Below are 18518 nucleotides of genomic sequence, written 5' to 3' on the forward strand. Positions count from 1 at the left end.
AGGGAGAAGGGGGCGGAAGTGGGGGAAAAAAGAATTCCGAATCGGATGCCTCTTGAGTTGATCAGACGGCGATAAGAAAAGCACCTTTATTTGATGCATCGCAAGGGGATTTTAAGGGAATGGGCAAATGGACGGCCCTTGATTGGATCGATGAGACTAGAGTGGACAAGGCACTTTACCGTGTCCGGGGAAATCTATCTTCTGGGCTGGGTTTGCTTGACCTTTCTTTAAATAGCGTGCTATCTCCCCATAACGGGCCCCCACAAACACCAATCAAACAATGGCTGTAATAGCATTGTTTATCCCCAAAAAATTTCTTGACAAAAAAAATAATTATTAAAATAACAACTATTGTAATGGTGCTATAACCAAAAAAAATCTTGACAATAAAAATATTTATTAGAATAACAACTATTGTAATGGTGCTATAATAAAAAATAATAGTTAATGACAGAAAAAATAATAGCATTATCTTTCACTTCCATTTTTAGGATAGAAAAACATATTTTCTAGTCCATATAGTGACTTTTAAAGAGAATTTTGAAAAAACAAAAGGTCAAAGAAATATCATTTTATCTAAACTAAAGTATGACATGAAATGACAAGAATAATGAAAAGTAAAAATCATTATATTTTTCATTTTTTTAATCTTAATGATGTGATGACAGATGTTTGAAACTATTATGCTGGCAGCTGTAATTGTTATAACACTCTTGTTTACAACCATGCTCCATGATACTTATCTTTCTCTCATTCTTATTATAGATTTTAAAGGTAAGCAGTCATCAAACAAACAATATTTCTTCTCTCTTTATGATGCTTATCTCCTTGTCATAATTCTAAATGGCAGCCTTATAACCATTATAATGATTTCGGCCATCGCTCACATTTAGTTATTGTGGTAAATAATGTGAAAAAAAATATGACAGATATTATTTTCCATTATTTCCTGTTACTTGGAGTGCTATAATATTAACAATGACCATTATTTTTATTTATACTTTCCTTTGGATAACATAATATTTTTAAATTTATATTTTCTCTCAAAAGCCCCTCCAAAAATGATTATAAGGCCCGAAAATACATTATTTTATCTAATAAGAATCAAGAAAAAAGATAACGCAGTTATTTTTCCATTTCATCGTGACGCCACTATGATAGCTATTATTTTTGTGATTTTTAATATTAAATATGAGAATTTGTTTTTAGATAAATAATGGTAATGATCAAAATATTCTTAGTTAATCTTTTTTTTTGAGGTGAAGATTCTTGGATAATCCGCAGTGTTTGCAAGCGCATGCATAAATATAACATTGCTATTTTGCTGCATCAACACCCTCGACGGCCAAGTAAAACTTCAGTGTTCGTATGTTTTTGTAGCAAAGGAAACGCTTCTTAACCTCCCACCCGAAGGGATTCTGCACAGGGCAAAAGTTTAGGATAAAGAAAAAGAGAACGGCGAAGTTCAAGAATAAAGGAAAAGTTTAGGGATGAAGGCCACCTTCCACCCCTCCCGCTGCCCTACCTTTTCCTCCTGCCCGTTTGCCATTCTCCTTTGCGGCATCCATGAGGTTAAAAGGACAATTGTTTCAGCAAAAAAAAAAAAAAAAGGGACAATTGTGCCCAAAAAATAATAAAAATAAAAATAAAATTACATACATACCCTGCAAATATTAAAATTTACGTGAATATCCTTCCATAATATATATATATATATATATATATATATATATATATATATATATATATATATATATATATATATATATATATATGTTGCTGGAAATTGGACCCGGGGGCGGCCGCGAACCGAGGAGGAGGAGCTCCGGCAAACATTGGCGGGCGGCGATCCGTCGGCGAGCGGCGTCCTCCGTGGGGGGCCTACAAAAAGCCGGTGGCCGGGGTTTCCGGCGCCGGCCCTCCGATGCTTAAGTCAGAGGGAGGCTTAATTTTGGAGAAGGAGAGGGACTGTATTTCCAAGTCCGAAGCCTCCCTTGGGAGGAAGAAGCCTCCTCTTTTTGGAGGGAGAAGCTCTCCTTTTATAGGGAGAGTGGCAGGGTTACCTGTGATGTGACTGGACGAATTAATGGGTTACCGTCACGATTGGACGTGGGCGTGTGAAGTAATGAGTTGCCGTGGATGGCCCGTTTCCATCATGGGAGGAGATGGCGTGTAGCCAGAGCTTGCTTGTGGCGCGCAGTGCAGTACATTCTTGGGAATGGTGAGGCGTTGACAGTCGTAGCAGGGTATGGTTCCTGATTAATATGTCGTGGCGTGGCCGGCAAGTAAAGCATGGTGCGGTGAGGCTGCTGCAGGGGATGGCCGCAGCATATAGACGACGAGGTCGGCCTTCTGAGGTCAGCTCAGCCTTTTGGTCTCGGCCTTCTGTGCTCGGCCTGCTGTGCTCGGCCTTCTGAGCTCGGCAGCCTTCTGGTTCGGCCTTCTGTGCTCGGCAACATGGATGAGCTCGGCTTGCATGAGCTCGGCTCGGCCTTCTGAGCTCGGCTCGGCCTGCTGTGCTCGGCCTTCTGGCCTTAGTCTTCTGAGCTCGGCTCGGCCTATGAGCTCGGCCTGCATGGTGAGCTCGGCTGCCTTCTGAGCTCGGCCTGCATGATGAGCTCGGCCTGCATGGTGAGCTCAGGCTTGTTGTCAGATTTGGCGCGCTTTAATTGTACGTGTGGGGTGGTCTATTTTTTCCCCCAACACTACCCCCGACTTCCGAGTTCGAGCTGCTTTTTGGCTCGGACGAAGGAAGTAGTCCAGTCGTCGATCATCCTGTAATATAGCCAAATGTATATGGAGATGTGCGTGCCAAGTAGGGTATACCTCTCATGCAGTTGGAGTCAAGTGCTTCAGGTCGACTCAGCAGCCTTCTTTGGCTTGTGGTCGACTCAGCTCTCGAGAACGTCGAGACGACGCGACAGATCTTCCGCGTCGCACTTCTCCCAGCTGACAAGGTAAAAATTCAGGCCATGAGCCCTTTTTTTACTGTCGGAGTCGAGCGTCTCACGCCGAGGTCGGCAGCTTTGCTCCTCGACTAACTTTTGTGGATGCTCTTTTGTTCGGGGTCCGCTTTCTAAGGGACGCCGGCACAATAGGAGAAATAGTTGCCATTGGAGATCTGTGTGGGCGTTGTTTTGTTGTTATCCACGAACATTTTGGGGGTGCTTTGTTGTCAATCACGAACGTTTTGGGGGGGCGCGAAGGTACTACCCCGTCATTCCGAGGTCGAGGGAGCTCGGGCTCACTGTCGACTCGTCGGGGCATCTCGACCTTAGTCGAGGAGGCGCTACGGGGGGCCGCGAAGGTACTACCCCGTTGTTGGTGTTGAGCGCCACGGAGGGCCGCGAAGGTACTACCCCGTCTTTCCGAAGTGTCGAGGGGTCTGGGCACGCACTGTCGACACTCGAGGCATCTCGACCTTAGTCGAGGAGGCGCTACGGGGGCCGCGAAGGTACTACCCCGTTGTTGGTGTTGAGCGCCACGGAGGGCCGCGAAGGTACTACCCCGTCTTTCCGAAGTGTCGAGGGATCTGGGCACGCACTGTCGACACTCGAGGCATCTCGACTTTAGTCGAGGAGGCGCTACGGGGGGCCGCGAAGGTACTACCCCGTTGTTGGTGTTGAGCGCCACGGAGGGCCGCGAAGGTACTACCCCGTCTTTCCGAAGTGTCGAGGGGTCTGGGCACGCACTGTCGACACTCGGGGCATCTCGACCTTAGTCGAGGAGGCGCTACGGGGGGCCGCGAAGGTACTACCCCGTTGTTGGTGTTGAGCGCCACGGAGGGCCGCGAAGGTACTACCCCGTCTTCCCGAAGTGTCGAGGGGTCTGGGCACGCACTGTCGACACTCGGGGCATCCCGAACTTAGTCGGGGCATCATTGGAGATACATACAGGAGATGGATTCCGTTGGCGATTGTGCGCCCTTATTCGGAGCGGGGCGACGTTGGAGATAGGGATACCCGTAGGTCATTTTTTGGATTCTCCGACCTGAAAATAGATGAAATATTGAAATTATTTGAAGCCAAAGTGGCATCCTGTACCTTTTGGAGATATTTTGATGGCTCTCGAGCTTCGAAGTCCCTCAGGACTTGGCTCAGCACCGGCCTTCTTTGGCTCGATTTTCTGGGAGGGGTGTTCTGCGCTCGGGCTTCTGAGCTCGGGCTTATGAGCTCGGCAGCCTTCTGGTCTCGGCCTTCTGAGCTCGGCCTGCATGAGCTCGGCCTGGATGAGACTGCTGCAGGTCGTGGCTGCAGCATGTGGATGACAAGCTCGGCCTTCTGAGCTCGGCTCGGCCTGCATGAGCTCGGTTTTCGGAGCTCGGCAGCATAGATGAGCTTGGCAGCCTTCTGAGCTCGGCTTGCATGATGAGCTCGGCTCAGTCTTCTGAGCTCGGCTTGGCTCTCTGTGCACGGCCGGGGCTTCGGTGATGGCGACGCTCTGAAGGAGAGCAACGTCCCGAGCGCCGTCGTAAGGACTTACACCCATGAGGAGGGAGTACATAACTATCCTTCTCCAGACCTCAGTTTTTATTTCTCTTTCCCTCCAACTCGTTGATGTGAGACTTGGGCTACTACTTCTCACTAGTTGCCCCCACGTACGTCGTTGTAGCGGGAGCCATGCCTGATTCGAGATGGCTCGGGAGAAAGTTTCTTCCTCTGCTTAACATGAACCCGTGGAGGCGGCACAGGAGGAGCCTCCACTTGTTGCAGGCTTTGGGCTGCAATGGCTAGCGCTTGGACTTGCTGCACTAGCGCGTCGAAGTGCTCGGGTTGGACTTGTGGAGCTTGATCTGCCGGAGGTCTTGGTGGTGGATTCTGGACTGAGCGCCCGGGGCTTGGAGCATGATGCCGGGAGGTATCAGAGACTCCTCTGCTCCTTAGTTTCATGGCCACAACTCGGGCCCTTCCTCTAGCGCCAACTGTTGCTGGAAATTGGACCCGGAGGCGGCCGCGAACCGAGGAGGAGGAGCTCCGGCGAACATTGGTGGGCGGCGATCCGTCGGCGAGCGGCGTCCTCCGTGGGGGGCGGTTGCTGGAAATTGGACCCGGGGGCGGCCGCGAACCGAGGAGGAGGCGGGTGGTGATCCGTCGGCGAGCGGCGTCCTCCGTGGGGGGCCAGCAAAAAGCCGGTGGCCGGGGTTTCCGGCGCCGGCCCTCCGATGCTTAAGTCAGAGGGGGGCTTAATTTTGGAGAAGGAGAGGGACTGTATTTCCAAGTCCGAAGCCTCCCTTGGGAGGAAGAAGCCTCCTCTTTTTAGAGGGAGAAGCTCCCCTTTTATAGGTAGAGTGGCAGGGTTACCTGTGATGTGACTGGACGAATTAATGGGTTACCGTCACGATTGGACGTGGGCGTGTGAAGTAATGAGTTGCCGTGGATGGCCCGTTTCCATCATGGGAGGAGATGGCGTGTAGCCAGAGCTTGCTTGTGGCGCGCAGTGCAGTACATTCTTGGGAATGGTGAGGCGTTGACAGTCGTAGCAGGGAATGGTTCCTGATTAATATGTCGTGGCGTGGCCGGCAAGTAAAGCATGGTGCGGTGAGGCTGCTGCAGAGGATGGCCGCAGCATATAGACGACGAGGTCGGCCTTCTGAGGTCAGCTCAGCCTTTTGGTCTTGGCCTGCTGTGCTCGGCCTTCTGAGCTCGACAGCCTTCTGTGCTCGGCAGCCTTCTGGTTCGGCCTTCTGTGCTCGGCAACATGGATGAGCTCGGCTTGCATGACCTCGGCTTGCATGACCTCGGCTCGGCCTTCTGAGCTCGGCTCGGCCTGCTGTGCTTGGCCTTCTGGCCTTAGTCTTCTGAGCTCGGCAGCCTGGATGAGCTCGGCAGCCTTCTGAGCTCGGCTCGGCCTATGAGCTCGGCCTGCATGGTGAGCTCGGCTGCCTTCTGAGCTCGGCTTGCATGATGAGCTCGGCCTGCATGGTGAGCTCAGGCTTGTTGTCAGATTTGGCGCGCTTTAATTGTACGTGTGGGGTGGTCTATTTTTTCCCCCAACAAAAATCTAAATTTATTTTTGTCTATTTCAACTTGTTTTAATATTCGGATTAATTTACTACTTGCTCCTTATCTATGTGTACGGAGAGTATAGGGTATGATTTGTAGAGGCCTCTCGTTGGCAAGGTTGGCGAGTTTGTCCCATGCCAAAGCAAAGCTCGTCATAAATGGGAAGACCACCTCGTCCATGGCCTTCGGGGTGGTGACAACGACTTAGAAAGATTGATGCATGGCTTAGATGGCCATGGCCGCAAAAGTACCTGGACTTGATAATGACGACTTTTTCACTTCTCTTTGCCGTCCCTTGTTTCATCAGCGATGGTTCCTTTCCGCCACTTTGATCCTGGGCTGGCTGGCGAGTTCCATATGAAGATGATCACAGTTTTGTTTTCTCTCTTTCTTTTTTTTTCAGTGAGATTGCTCATTCTGCCCATGGCCATGGAAAAGCCATGGCCGCACAAAGTGGAATCACTTTTTTTTCCCCCTCATCGCCTAGGGTCGAATATAGCTTTTAGCAGGGCATTTCTTTTCTTCTTTTTCTCTTTGCCATGAGTGTGTGAGCACACCGTAGCTTCAAAGTTAATTACATGGATGTCATATTTGCTATGGAGGGGAAAAAAGAGTATCAAAGAATCAAGGGCAATGACGTATTTGCAATGATATTTTTAATAAAAATTATGAAATAATGAATTTGTCATTAATAACAAATAATATTAAGTAATATTAAATGACTAATATAAATATTATTTACATATAAAAATTATATTATTTTTGGTAATTTTTATTTTATTCATAATATTATTTATTATTTATCGTTAAAAATATTAGCATTCTATATTTTTAATAATTGATACTATTTACATTTTTAACTAACGATAAATAATAATTTGACTACTATTTATTAATTATTAATTATACTTATTATATATAATAAAATATAATTTTTTCATTTCTTATGAATAATTAGCGCTATCAATATGACTTCTGAAAAAAATACATCCTTGATGCAAACTAGATGATTCAGATGTTTTCTCGTTTTTCCAAAAAAGTTTACTAGTATTTCACAGAATACCATCATCGTCTTGCATTGCAGCAAATTCTTGTGATAATTCTAACGTTCTAAACCAGTAAGCATTTTGTTTTGCTTCCCTATAAAATTTTATTTTATGTATGTAGTTCTAATTCTTTCTGCTAATAGAGAACTTATATTACAGCGGGAACCTTTTTGTCATTCCTGTCGTTGTAGTATAGTGGTGAGTATTCCCGCCTGTCACGCGGGTGACCCGGGTTCGATCCCCGGCAACGGCGCAATTTTTATGATATTTTGAAATTTATATAAATTGCCTCCTCCTCCCACTTCCTTTTTTTTTTTTTTTTCTTTCTTTATTTATTTATTTATGGTCGAAAAATATAGAAAAAGAATCCCTTTCTATGCAAACAGGCAAAAGACCCCCACAACACAGGGGAGATAAAAAATAAAATTATAAAATATTACAAAAATATGGGAACATTAAGCCAATTTATTAAAAATATAATAAATAAATATTATTAAAATGAAACATATTAAATATTTTAGATAAAATATTGAAATGTGGTGGCTGGCCGTTTGGTTATACCCATTTTTTTACTTATGGAGAACCCATTGTCTCCACTTGAAGCTGCTCCCTCATATAATTATGGCATTGTGCCATCTCCTAGTTGGGATTGAAGAGTGATTTCCCAAGCCAACTGGAATCCATGCTTATAACATGTTATAATGCTTTTCAGCATAAGGATTTATTCCTATAGGGTATACATACACATACGTACATACATACATACATATATTTAATATATATATATATTAAAAAATAAATATATATTGGAAAAACTATATTTACTTAAAAGTGGGAGTGAATGTTTGTTTGAATAGATAGTCAATTAAAAAGAGTTGGGCCACAACGCGGCATGCTCAATTTTTCTACAATTTTTTAGAATTTTTTTGTAAAATCTAAAGCAGTAGAGTTTTCTTCCTCCTATTTGTTTACTATGTATTAACAAAATACCCTTGCACTATGGAGAAAATTCTAATAAAGGCTTCAAACACTTAACTTATTGTTTTTTGCTATAGCTATTACTTGAGATTGAGTGAATGATGGCATAATTATAAAATTCTTTGATAATTTATATGAAAAATATAAAATAAGAAACATAAAGATATATTGACAAACAAGAGATATACAAATAAGAACAATGTACAAATATGTCAATAAATATTTAATAAAATAAGAAAATATGTAAATATATTGACAATTGAGAGATATACAAAAAGGAGAAAATATATATTAATATATCAACAAATAAAAAATATTACTTGATTTGGAGGCAAAGTTGTGACAAAGCTACTATTTGGCTACTACTATGATTACTATAGATATACAAATAAGAACAATGTATGAATATGTCAATAAATATTTAATAAAATAAGAAAACATGTAAATATATTGACAACTGATAGATATACAACATGAAAAAAATATATAAATATATCAGCAAATAAAAATTATCACTTGATTTGGAGGCAAAGATGTAGGAAAGCTACTATCTGCTACTACTATGAGTACTATAGGTAAGCTACTAATGTTAGGGACGGGTCATGTTTGGCAACTTCTTCGAAATGTTAGGGATGGAATCCGAGTAATGCGATGGCAGTGTCTGACTCCACTCACATTTAGATCGAATGACAACCACCCCATCCTTCTCTTCGATGACTTGCGCCATCCATGTCATTTTTCTCTACTCCTCCACTGCCTTCTCCTTCTCTAACTCCTCGTTGAACAACTAGTTGGAGATTTGCTGCGCTACATTTAAAAGCAAGTCTTAGTATAACTCAAGTAAAATGAAGAAAATAAAGAAGAGAAAAAAATTTAAGAAGGACTAACATTTTTTTCTTAATATTTTTAGAAGCAAAATTCCATCAATGCATCTAAAAATAATTCCTCGTATGTGGGAGGAAATCTATGCGCATATGAGATTAAATAATTCACACTCTTCACACTCGGCATGGGAGAAAATACTTAACCTGGCGTTTTCCTCCATCACTGTCGCCCTTTTCCAGACTCCACAATAAATTGCCCCATTTTATTGGAATACATAACTTTCTTGAAAATAATTTTTAGTTGGAAAGCAAACTATTATGAATAGTCGAATCAGTCTGAAATTCTGAAATTCAAATTTTAATGAAATATTTGTGGCCCTTTATGATATAGTATGGTTATTTTTTTTTAGATTTTTCTGGGATTTAGAAGGGTTAGAGCTTTTTCTCTCCTAGCAATTCTGTTTGCACAATGCACATATAAGAATTTTTGTGATAATTTTTTTTATTTTAAGAATACTATACATTAATCTATATTTTTAATTCATGAATCTCTTTGACTATAGAAGTTTATTTCTAATTAAAATGAGTTTAGATGAGAGAAACTTCCACTTAAAGGAGGTAAATTATAAAATTTTTACTCTAGTAGAAAAGACATGTGTCTTTTTCTTCTGTGGTGGAATTAGGGAAATAGGATAAAAATTAATTTAAAAGGTACAGTTAATTTAAAATTCATGATATGAGATGTTCAATTTTTTAGAATTTTTTCTGAATTTTGGAGGGGTAAATTTTTTGTCCCCTTATCATTTAATATGTATAGAAATAGAAAAGATAATGTTTATTAAAAAAAATAAATGAGAAATGAAGTTAAAGAAAGAAGTGCATCTATAAATGGCATGGGTTTATTGAGCAAATACCGATGAAATAGATTAAAAATTCGAAATACATAAATTATGAGTGCCTGCCAAATGTTCTTTGTTGAACCAATTAATCATGTGCATCCTTGATACGATATTTTAATACATGGTGACTTACAAGCAATTATATTGTTTTTTTTTTTTAGTATAACAGTTGCTCATATTATTTTTCATATCATTCTAGTATAAGGATTATTAACATAGACTCATTAGTAAGAGTCTAGATCTTCCCTCTACTTTATGTTTCCTCCAAAGCTGGTCCACTCAAATCACCTAGCATTTATAAGGTCGTTTCCTTGTGACTAAAGATAAACATGAATCGGAGAGGATGCGGACTCCACTGAAAAATATATCAGGGAATAAAGAAGAAAAAAAAGTGAAGACAAAGGTTCAATGTCCATAGTCATCAGATACGAGGTTCCGTTTGACAAAGTAGCGTTTGGATAGACGCAAAGATTTCTTTATAAACAATGGAGGATTCCCGTAGTGTTTCCTTATAAACAAATGGAGGATTCCCGTAGTGTGCTGCCCCTATCCTTAACGAGAGATAGAGACAAGAAGCTCCACTTTTTGGGGCGCCATGGAAGTAAAGGCATCTAGCTCTCCTCCGCGCGGGGTTCAAATGGATACATTAATTATTATTGCAGGACCAACCCATGGCTATTCAGAAGGCACCGATATAGAACTAAATATAATACAGGTTCGCATAAGTCCTCATATACCCTTTTCGTTTAAACTTTAATGTCCTCGTCCGGTTAAAGATCCAAATCTATTTTCTAATCTACATAAAAAAAAATAATGGGCAATCTTGGTTTGCGTGACATAAAGTTTTTTTATTAAAACAACCTATTGGAATCAGCACCAGAGTGCACGAATCAATAAATTTCTGCCACATGCTCTATAATTGCAAGAATTTCTGACTTCAAAGGATCTACGTCAAACCTAGGCATCTTGGCATTTGTTTATTTTTGCTTTAAATATTTTCATAAAAATTCTGACCTACTCTAGCTATCAAACTTGTCATGAAGTGGAAATACTAGTAGTTTTGAATAAAGATCTGGGATAAAAACTATTTGCATGGATAAGGCAGCACAAGAGCCATCTCAAACCAAATCCAACGGACCAATTTGAGTCCTGTATGTTGAAGTTAACTAAAGCGATCAAATAATTCTAATATGGGATGCAGTGTAGCTAGCAAACTAGCACATTAGGAATTCATCAACTCCTCGGAGGATCAGGATCGAGCTAACCCAACTTCTACCATTACCTCCCTATGTATGTGTTTGTAGTGAGAGATTGAGTGCACATCATCCATGTACCACAAGAATAAATAAATTAAGTAGATAAAAAAATGCTATTCCAAAAAGGGTTTGGTGACAATTCATTCCTCGAAACCGGGTTTTTATAAATCATTCATTAATTTGCAACTGTAATCAGGTGGAAAAAAAAAAGCTGTTGGATTATGCATGCAATGGAGAGAAGGAAGGGTGTTATGTGTGATATTGCGCCATAATTCTTAAATCCTAAAAGTCTTTAGCACTACTATCTTGTAGATGGAACTTTGTACCTAATACCTTTTCCTTTGAAGCTGCCGCTTCATAGATAGCAGAAAGTAAATGAGCCTAATCCTTATAATTTTTTCGAGGGATATGTTTTCAAGGACTGCAATGTCCACTGTTGGATCGTATAATGATTACTTCGAGATCAATGCAGGTGGATGAATGACACGGTTCCAAGCACTTTGAGATATGTACAAAATGCGATCAAATGGTCGATATTGTGAAAGAAGATCAATTATTCTTTCATGCGAAATAGACACCACAAACTCTCAAGTGTATTGATGAGTGGTGGAAACAACCTGCTCTAATAAATTTCGACATGCCAGTTGATGGCAAGTGGATTTTGTTAGCTCAGGTTTGTTTAATAGACCACTAGAAGATCAAATTTAACTGATTACTAGACGAAATCGCTCATGATGTACAGATCTTTATAAAGTAATATGAGGAAATTAATCGCTGCTTTATTTAAAAGAGATGGAATACAAGTTGTAGCATGCGAGGCAAGTAGAATAACGACCTTGCAACAGCTATGCTTAACCTCTTCAAACTAAGGAGAGAGGAATTGGGTATGGACGAGAATAAAATTCGAGCGTAGCGATGAAGACTAAGGAAAGCCTTGGCGACGAAGTTCTGCCACCAGTTTTAAAGTAACGTAGGCGGAGAATCGGATTCCTGAGGTGACGCGGCTGACGCCTTCCACCGCACGCGTTCCGCCTTTGTTTGATTGTTTCCTGCGAGTTGAGCGGCGTCACTTCCCCGGTGCTCTTACCGCACCCCAAATCTGATGATTCCGAGGCCCAGCTCTTTTACGTCTTCCCTCCCTCCTGTTCGCATCCACTCAACTGATCTCCGGCTGGGATCTCTTGTTCTCTTCCTCCAAAAGGCCTATGCGAAATTTAATAAAATTAGACTAAATTTTCTATGAAAAATCGATCTATTAATCTTGTTCGGCAGACTCATCATAATCTTAGCCTAAATCTTATTTATAAGCTCGGTGGACTGCATGAAGAAAGAAAAAAAACCATGAAAGCTCTTTTTTTTTTCCTTCTATAAAATTTGGGCGAGGAGGCATATGTTTATGCAGGCTCTATCTAAATAGACGGCCTACTCTATGGATCAAATATAAAATTCAATTTAATTCTATTGGATTTTCCACAAAGACCTTTTAGGTTGCATGGAAGTCCGGAGATAGCTATCTGCCTATCTCTTAGATCCTCATCTCATTTATCTTTATTTTTTATTATTTTTTTTATTTTTATTCTCTCTCCAGTACTTTAATGAGGTTTGAATCAGGTCATCTAAGGACAACATATAAAATTTTCATCCATATCACAACCAGCGCTAGTCCAGGTCAAGATTTTTCGGTCTATATCCACTTACAAATCATTTTGCATCACCTATTTGGCCTTGGTCCAACCAATTATACAAAACAACCCCCAATATATCTAGTCTAGCCTATCAAATCGAATTTCTTATAATTTTTACAAAATGATTTAAACAACTAGTAGTAAAAAACAACCACTCAAAAGATTATCATTCAAAATTATGACTCAACCTAACTTAAATTGTTTTGCTTGAAGTAGAATCTTAGTCTTATAGATCGAATCGGGTCAAAGTTTTGGCCCATATCTAATCCTTACTGAAAAAATTCTTGACTCAAACGTGATCAAATAGAGTCGACGTGGGTTAGATTTTCAAAATTAGGTTGATTCTTGCAGCTCTAGATACATTGGATTTGCTAATTAAAAAACTACAGTTATATTTTGTTTTATCTGGTTCATGTTATTTAAAATCACAGCCATGAAAAACCAATGTTTGATTTCCTTTTTTTCTCATTTGCATAAAAAACAGAATAGAAGAAGACTTTATTCCATATAAAGTTATTCCAGACATCATTTGATTCCTGAGTAGGACAGAATCAAGGCCTGAAAAAAGTTCTATGCATGCTAAATAGTTTTCATATCGGATATAAGCAGGGAATGGTGATGCTACTTCAACTTGCTCCTGGCATGACTGTTAAAAAAGATAAATTAATATAAAACCATCATTTATGCATATTTTTTTAATAGACAAAAACCATCCTCAATCAAAATTATTGCAATAAGAATAGCAAAAATAAAAAATAAAAATAAGTCATGGTGTACAACTATTTCTATTTTACCTTTTTTATTCTTGGACATGAGGCAGCCTTCATGAATTCATCAGAACGGATATATTTTCTTTATTTATGCTCTCTTAAACTTGTCTCTGCTGAGCAATAACAGGATTTATTCCTACTTTATTTTCAATTAAATGCTCTTTTAACTAAAAATACCATGGTAACAAATATGGTTACAAACAATTCTCACAACTAAACATGCGGTCATTCTGGAGGGAGACTCAGTGAAGATAGTATAGTGGATTCTACATGTGAGACTATTCGCTTCTAAAAGAGGTCAGACGGTTACTGGGGAAGTGTGCTGTTTTTAGATTGGCAATGTGTTCCGAAAAACGAACAGAACTGCTAACTGGATCGCCTTCTTTGCTGCTAATCATTAAGAAAAGATTCTTTGGACCTGCTATGTACCTATCCCTCCACTACTGTAAAGTATTTTATCTTTTGACTCTGCAGGGAATGCTCATGTGAGATTAGTATGAGCAGCTGGTTTATCAAAAAAAAAAAAAAAAACTAAACATGCAGTCTTTTTAATTAATTCTTTCATGGTAGAATTAGTGGTTTTAGTCTTTTTCCACGCCCCAGGTGTTATTTTGGAGATGGAGAACCTTTGAGACGCTTATTGTCCTTTTCACCCGCAGAACATCTTTAATATCGTGTCTGGCTGACCTCTCATTTTCACATCCGACTTTCTACGGTTGAGAATTGCCGCAGCCCTCCACCATCCGTTCCGCCTCGGCTGTTCACTTTAACTCGAACCGCGGACCATCGTAACCATGGCATCCAATCGGGCGCAGCGAATCGGACCCGGAAACTACGCGAAAAAAAGAGCGGCTCGGGAATGTTCAGCCGCGTATACCTGTACGCCACGTTTTAAGAGTCCTCTACTTTCACGTTTAAAGTGTACGCGTCAGAATCTCAATGGAGAGGTAGCAGTCCGCTGGCCAGGGAATCTCAGCGGAGCCAAACCGCACCCGATTCGAAGTGTCACGAGGAAAAATCCGTTTGCTAGCTTCAGCGCAGCCGGAGTGAAACGCGTTTCCCACTACCCGTTTCCAGGAGTTTACCTTTTTGTTGGGAATCTTTGTCACTTGAGCCGTTTCCCTGGTGAGTTAGGAGGAAAGCGGGCTAACCGGAACGGAGGAGAGGCTATAAATATGGGGGTCACAGCTGGCCAAATTCGCTCCCCTACGGCTTCGCGTTCCTCCAGAGGCCGGTCTCTGTTTTAAATCCCCTCTTCTTTTTCGCCTCAGAGCTCTCTCGCATCGATCCCTTGCTAGGTTCTGACTTCTTCTGGTGCTCTCTCTTTCTCATCTTATTCTCTCTTCTCTCTGGGCTTCAGAGGTTGTTGGGGTCTTCGGGTTCTTCGCCGCCGCCTTCGAGCAGAGCCTTTTCCGATTGAACAGTATGTTTCTTCTCCTATTCTATGTTTTTTTGATTGTTTTTTTCCGTTTTTCTGATGAGATATGCTAGACGTATCGTGGATTATCGATTTTATATGGGTTTTTCCGGTGATAATCGCATATGATTTAGATCTTGTTTGGTTTTATACTTATCGTTCTTATTTTTGATTCTTTTTTCTTTTTTCTTTTTTTTTGTGTGTTTGAATAAGAACAAGAACTGCGTTTGTTCTTGGGTTTCGATATGATTGCAGATCTGTTCTTTGATGGGTGTTTGTGTCTCTTTTCTGTGCTTTGTGATGGACTTAGATGTTGAATCGACAGCCATTGTTGATGGATGCGATGATTTTTCCTTTCATTCTTCAGGACGGTGAATATTGGGTTTCTTGTTGGTAGATTCTGATGGTTTTTTTTGCTAACTTTGTTTTTTTAACTGTTCATGGTTTTGTGATATATCTTTTTTTTCCCTTTGATGCATGTCTTTGTTTCTAGTTTTATTTTTCTTCAATTTTGTTTGATGGTAGATCTGGGTGTGGTGGTATACGGTCTTTATTCTTATTTGCTTCAACATATATCCGTGGGTATCGATTTGGTGTTCTCTCTGTGTTTCCTTGCTCTTACATCCTATGAATCCCTTCTTTTTTTCTTTTTTTGTTTTGTTTTTTGTTTTGTTTTTTTTTTTCTGTTTTATTTGTTTTTTGGGCAAGGCCTAATATTTATTCTTTTACGTTTTCCTTTATCTTCTGGTATTTTTCTTTTTTATGTTTTCATTTACACCGTAGGAAGGCCCCTGGTCTTCTGTTTCTATTTTTACTAATCTTGATTCTTATCTGCTTCAATATATGTTCTGTAAATTTCCATGTTCTATATGTTTTTCTCTAGCTTTGTTAATGTTTGATAGTTTTGATTCTGTTCCTCCTGTTGCTTTCTTTTTTTCCTCCTCTGTTGCTTCTATTCTTAGAAACATGATCTGGGCTACATGTATTCTGTTTCCTGTATGATTCTGTGACCCATGCTTATTTAATTTTATTTCTTTATTTTCGTGTTTATATCAACAGATATGTGTTGCTAAAATATTTTTTTTGCAATCGTTTCCTGCTTAGCGTTTGCTAGAATTAGATCTTCTGCCATTCTTCCCTTCTGAAAAGAATAAAACTGAAATCGGTGAAACTAACCTGTTTTTTCTGGTGTCACAGGAGGTGTGGATGTTTTAATGGAGTCCAAAGGTGGCAAGAAGAAGTCTAGCAGTAGTAGTAGTTCATTACAATACGAAGTTCCCCTTGGCTACAGCATTGAAGACGTTCGACCACACGGTGGAATCAAGAAGTTCCAATCTGCTGCATACTCCAACGTAAGCAGAAGAGAACTCATTTTTTTCCATCTGTTATCTTTTTTGTGTGTACTAGCTACTAATATGTTGTCATATTGATCTGTTGCAGTGCGTGAGAAAGCCATCTTGATATCCCTACTGATGACCTCTTTCATAGAGTAGGATTTCCCAAATTTTTAGTTTGATTTCTGCTTTAAACCAACTTCTCTGGCTAGCTGCTTTTCTGATAAGCAAACCTCACTCTCAATCTCCCTTCTCATCGCACTCTCTTCTCCTTCATCGACCACTCATATTCTCATACTTCATTCTGATTCGATGGCACATTTGTTGGTTGATTCACCAAACCCTTCTTTGGTCTCACCAATTGGGTTTGAGGGATATGAGAAACGCCTTGAGATCACTTTCTCTGAGGCGCCTGTCTTTGCAGATCCCCAAGGCCGAGGCCTACGTGCCCTCTCACGGGCCCAGATTGACTCAATTCTAGAACTGGCACAATGCACTATCGTGTCTCAGCTCTCAAACAAGGACTTTGATTCTTATGTCCTCTCGGAATCGAGTCTCTTTGTGTACCCGTATAAGATAATCCTGAAGACCTGTGGGACTACGAAGCTCCTTCTGTCCATTCCCAGAATCCTGGAGCTTGCCAAGGAGCTTTTGCTTTCTTCTCTGTCTGCAAAGTACTCTCGTGGAACCTTCATCTTCCCTGGTGCCCAGCCATCTCCCCACCGCAGCTTCTCGGAGGAGGTTTCCATCCTTAATCAGTTCTTTGGTGGCCTCAAGTCCGGTGGTAATGCTTATGTGATAGGTGATCCAACAGCGCCCAACCGTAACTGGCACATATATTATGCCACTCAGAAGCCTGAGCCACCTATGGTTACTCTTGAGATGTGCATGACTGGACTGAGCCCTAAGCGGGCATCAATCTTCTTCAAGAATTCAGCGGTTGGACATTCTTCTTCCTTTAAGGACATGACAATGCTCTCTGGGATTTCTGATATCATCCCCGAGATGGAGATATGCGACTTTGAATTCGATCCATGTGGGTACTCGATGAATGGGATCTGTGACGCTGCTCTCTCCACAATCCATGTGACCCCCGAGGAAGGTTTCAGCTATGCTAGTTATGAAGCCACAGGGTTCAACCCTGGCTCATTGGTATGCAGGGACTTGATCGAGAGGGTTCTCAGGTGCTTTGGCCCCTTGGAGTTCTCTGTCGCAGTTACTATCTTTGGTGGGCGTCGGCTAGCAGGCACGTGGGCGAAGAAGGCGGAAATAGATGGCTATGCCTGTAATGATCTGGTCGAGCAGGAGCTGCCGGGTGATGGTCTGTTGATGTATCAGAACTTTGCTGCTTCTGCTGTTACTGCTGTGTCGCCAAGATCCATCCTGCATTGCTGGGAAGGAGATGTTATGGAGAAAGCTGGCAATGATGAAAAGGCAGGATACAGCTGGGAAGGTGAGGAGGTGGTGGAGGAGAAAGATGGAAAAGATAAGAAGATGTTCTGAGAGGATGGTTATGGTAGTGAAAGCAAGTCTATTCGTATTTGCTTATCTTTTGGCTTAATTAGCGAAGCAGCCAGCCAGTCTATTAGTATTTGCTTATTATATATGGTATTCGAGTCTGTTCGTGGTATCTTACTTTCATTTGTTGGGGTCTGAATAAGAGCTCTGGGTGGCTTGCTGTGTCTGCCACAATGAGCAGTTTGTTTGGAATTTAAAGTCTTTGGTTTAGTGTTGTTTGATGTTGTACCATTTGAACCTTGATAAATTTATAGTGCTCGAATAAATCTTTGTGAGGTTGGTTATCTCTGGATTTCCATGCCACTTGTGTTAGCTGCCACTCTCATCCTTGTAGGAATATGATAACCTTCTTTATATTTCTGATGGTGGTGGTTGCATGGGAGGATCAGGTGAAACAATGATCGTGCTTGTGCTCTCTTATATTTTTGTGCTGGTGCTTGTGATGTGATTTGGACCTGATTGATCTTTTGATTGTTTGTTGGGACCTGCTATTCATTGGAAGTGTTCATGAAGAATGCTGCCGGTCTTTTTTTTCTTTCCAGGTGGTGCTCCTTTGAGTGTTTCTTCTATGTACCTTTTCTTGCTAGTTTTGGTTTAATTTTCATCAACTGATGTTTACCATGCTTCTTTGATTGCTGTGCTTTATTGGCTGGTTGATGTAAGCTGCAGGTTGTTGGAACATATTCTGTAGTTCTCGCAGAAGGCTGCTGTCAATGCTTCAGCTTTGGGTTCAGTTTAATGTGAATTGAACTCTATTTCCGTTTGGCTATGGAGCCACGCCCAAGGGAA

The 18518-nt window shown here is 41.1% G+C and overlaps 1 protein-coding gene and 1 non-coding gene across 2 annotated transcripts; both read left to right on the forward strand.

The window, feature by feature from the left end:
• Positions 1 to 7229: 7229 nt before the first annotated feature.
• On the forward strand, positions 7230 to 7301 carry TRNAD-GUC. Its single transcript has one exon. It is a non-coding gene; the product is annotated as a tRNA-Asp (tRNA).
• Positions 7302 to 14654: 7353 nt separating this feature from the next.
• LOC103710458 (S-adenosylmethionine decarboxylase proenzyme-like) lies at positions 14655 to 18025 on the forward strand. The gene is made up of 3 exons (XM_008796166.4): positions 14655 to 14883; positions 16075 to 16229; positions 16318 to 18025. The coding sequence occupies exon 3, from the start codon at positions 16524 to 16526 to the stop codon at positions 17712 to 17714; it is 1191 nt and encodes a 396-aa protein (XP_008794388.2). The 5' UTR covers positions 14655 to 14883; positions 16075 to 16229; positions 16318 to 16523; the 3' UTR covers positions 17715 to 18025.
• Positions 18026 to 18518: the final 493 nt, after the last annotated feature.

The sequence above is a fragment of the Phoenix dactylifera genome, chromosome 7 (genome assembly GCF_009389715.1).
Source record: "Phoenix dactylifera cultivar Barhee BC4 chromosome 7, palm_55x_up_171113_PBpolish2nd_filt_p, whole genome shotgun sequence".
In the NCBI taxonomy this organism is placed as follows: domain Eukaryota; kingdom Viridiplantae; phylum Streptophyta; class Magnoliopsida; order Arecales; family Arecaceae; genus Phoenix; species Phoenix dactylifera.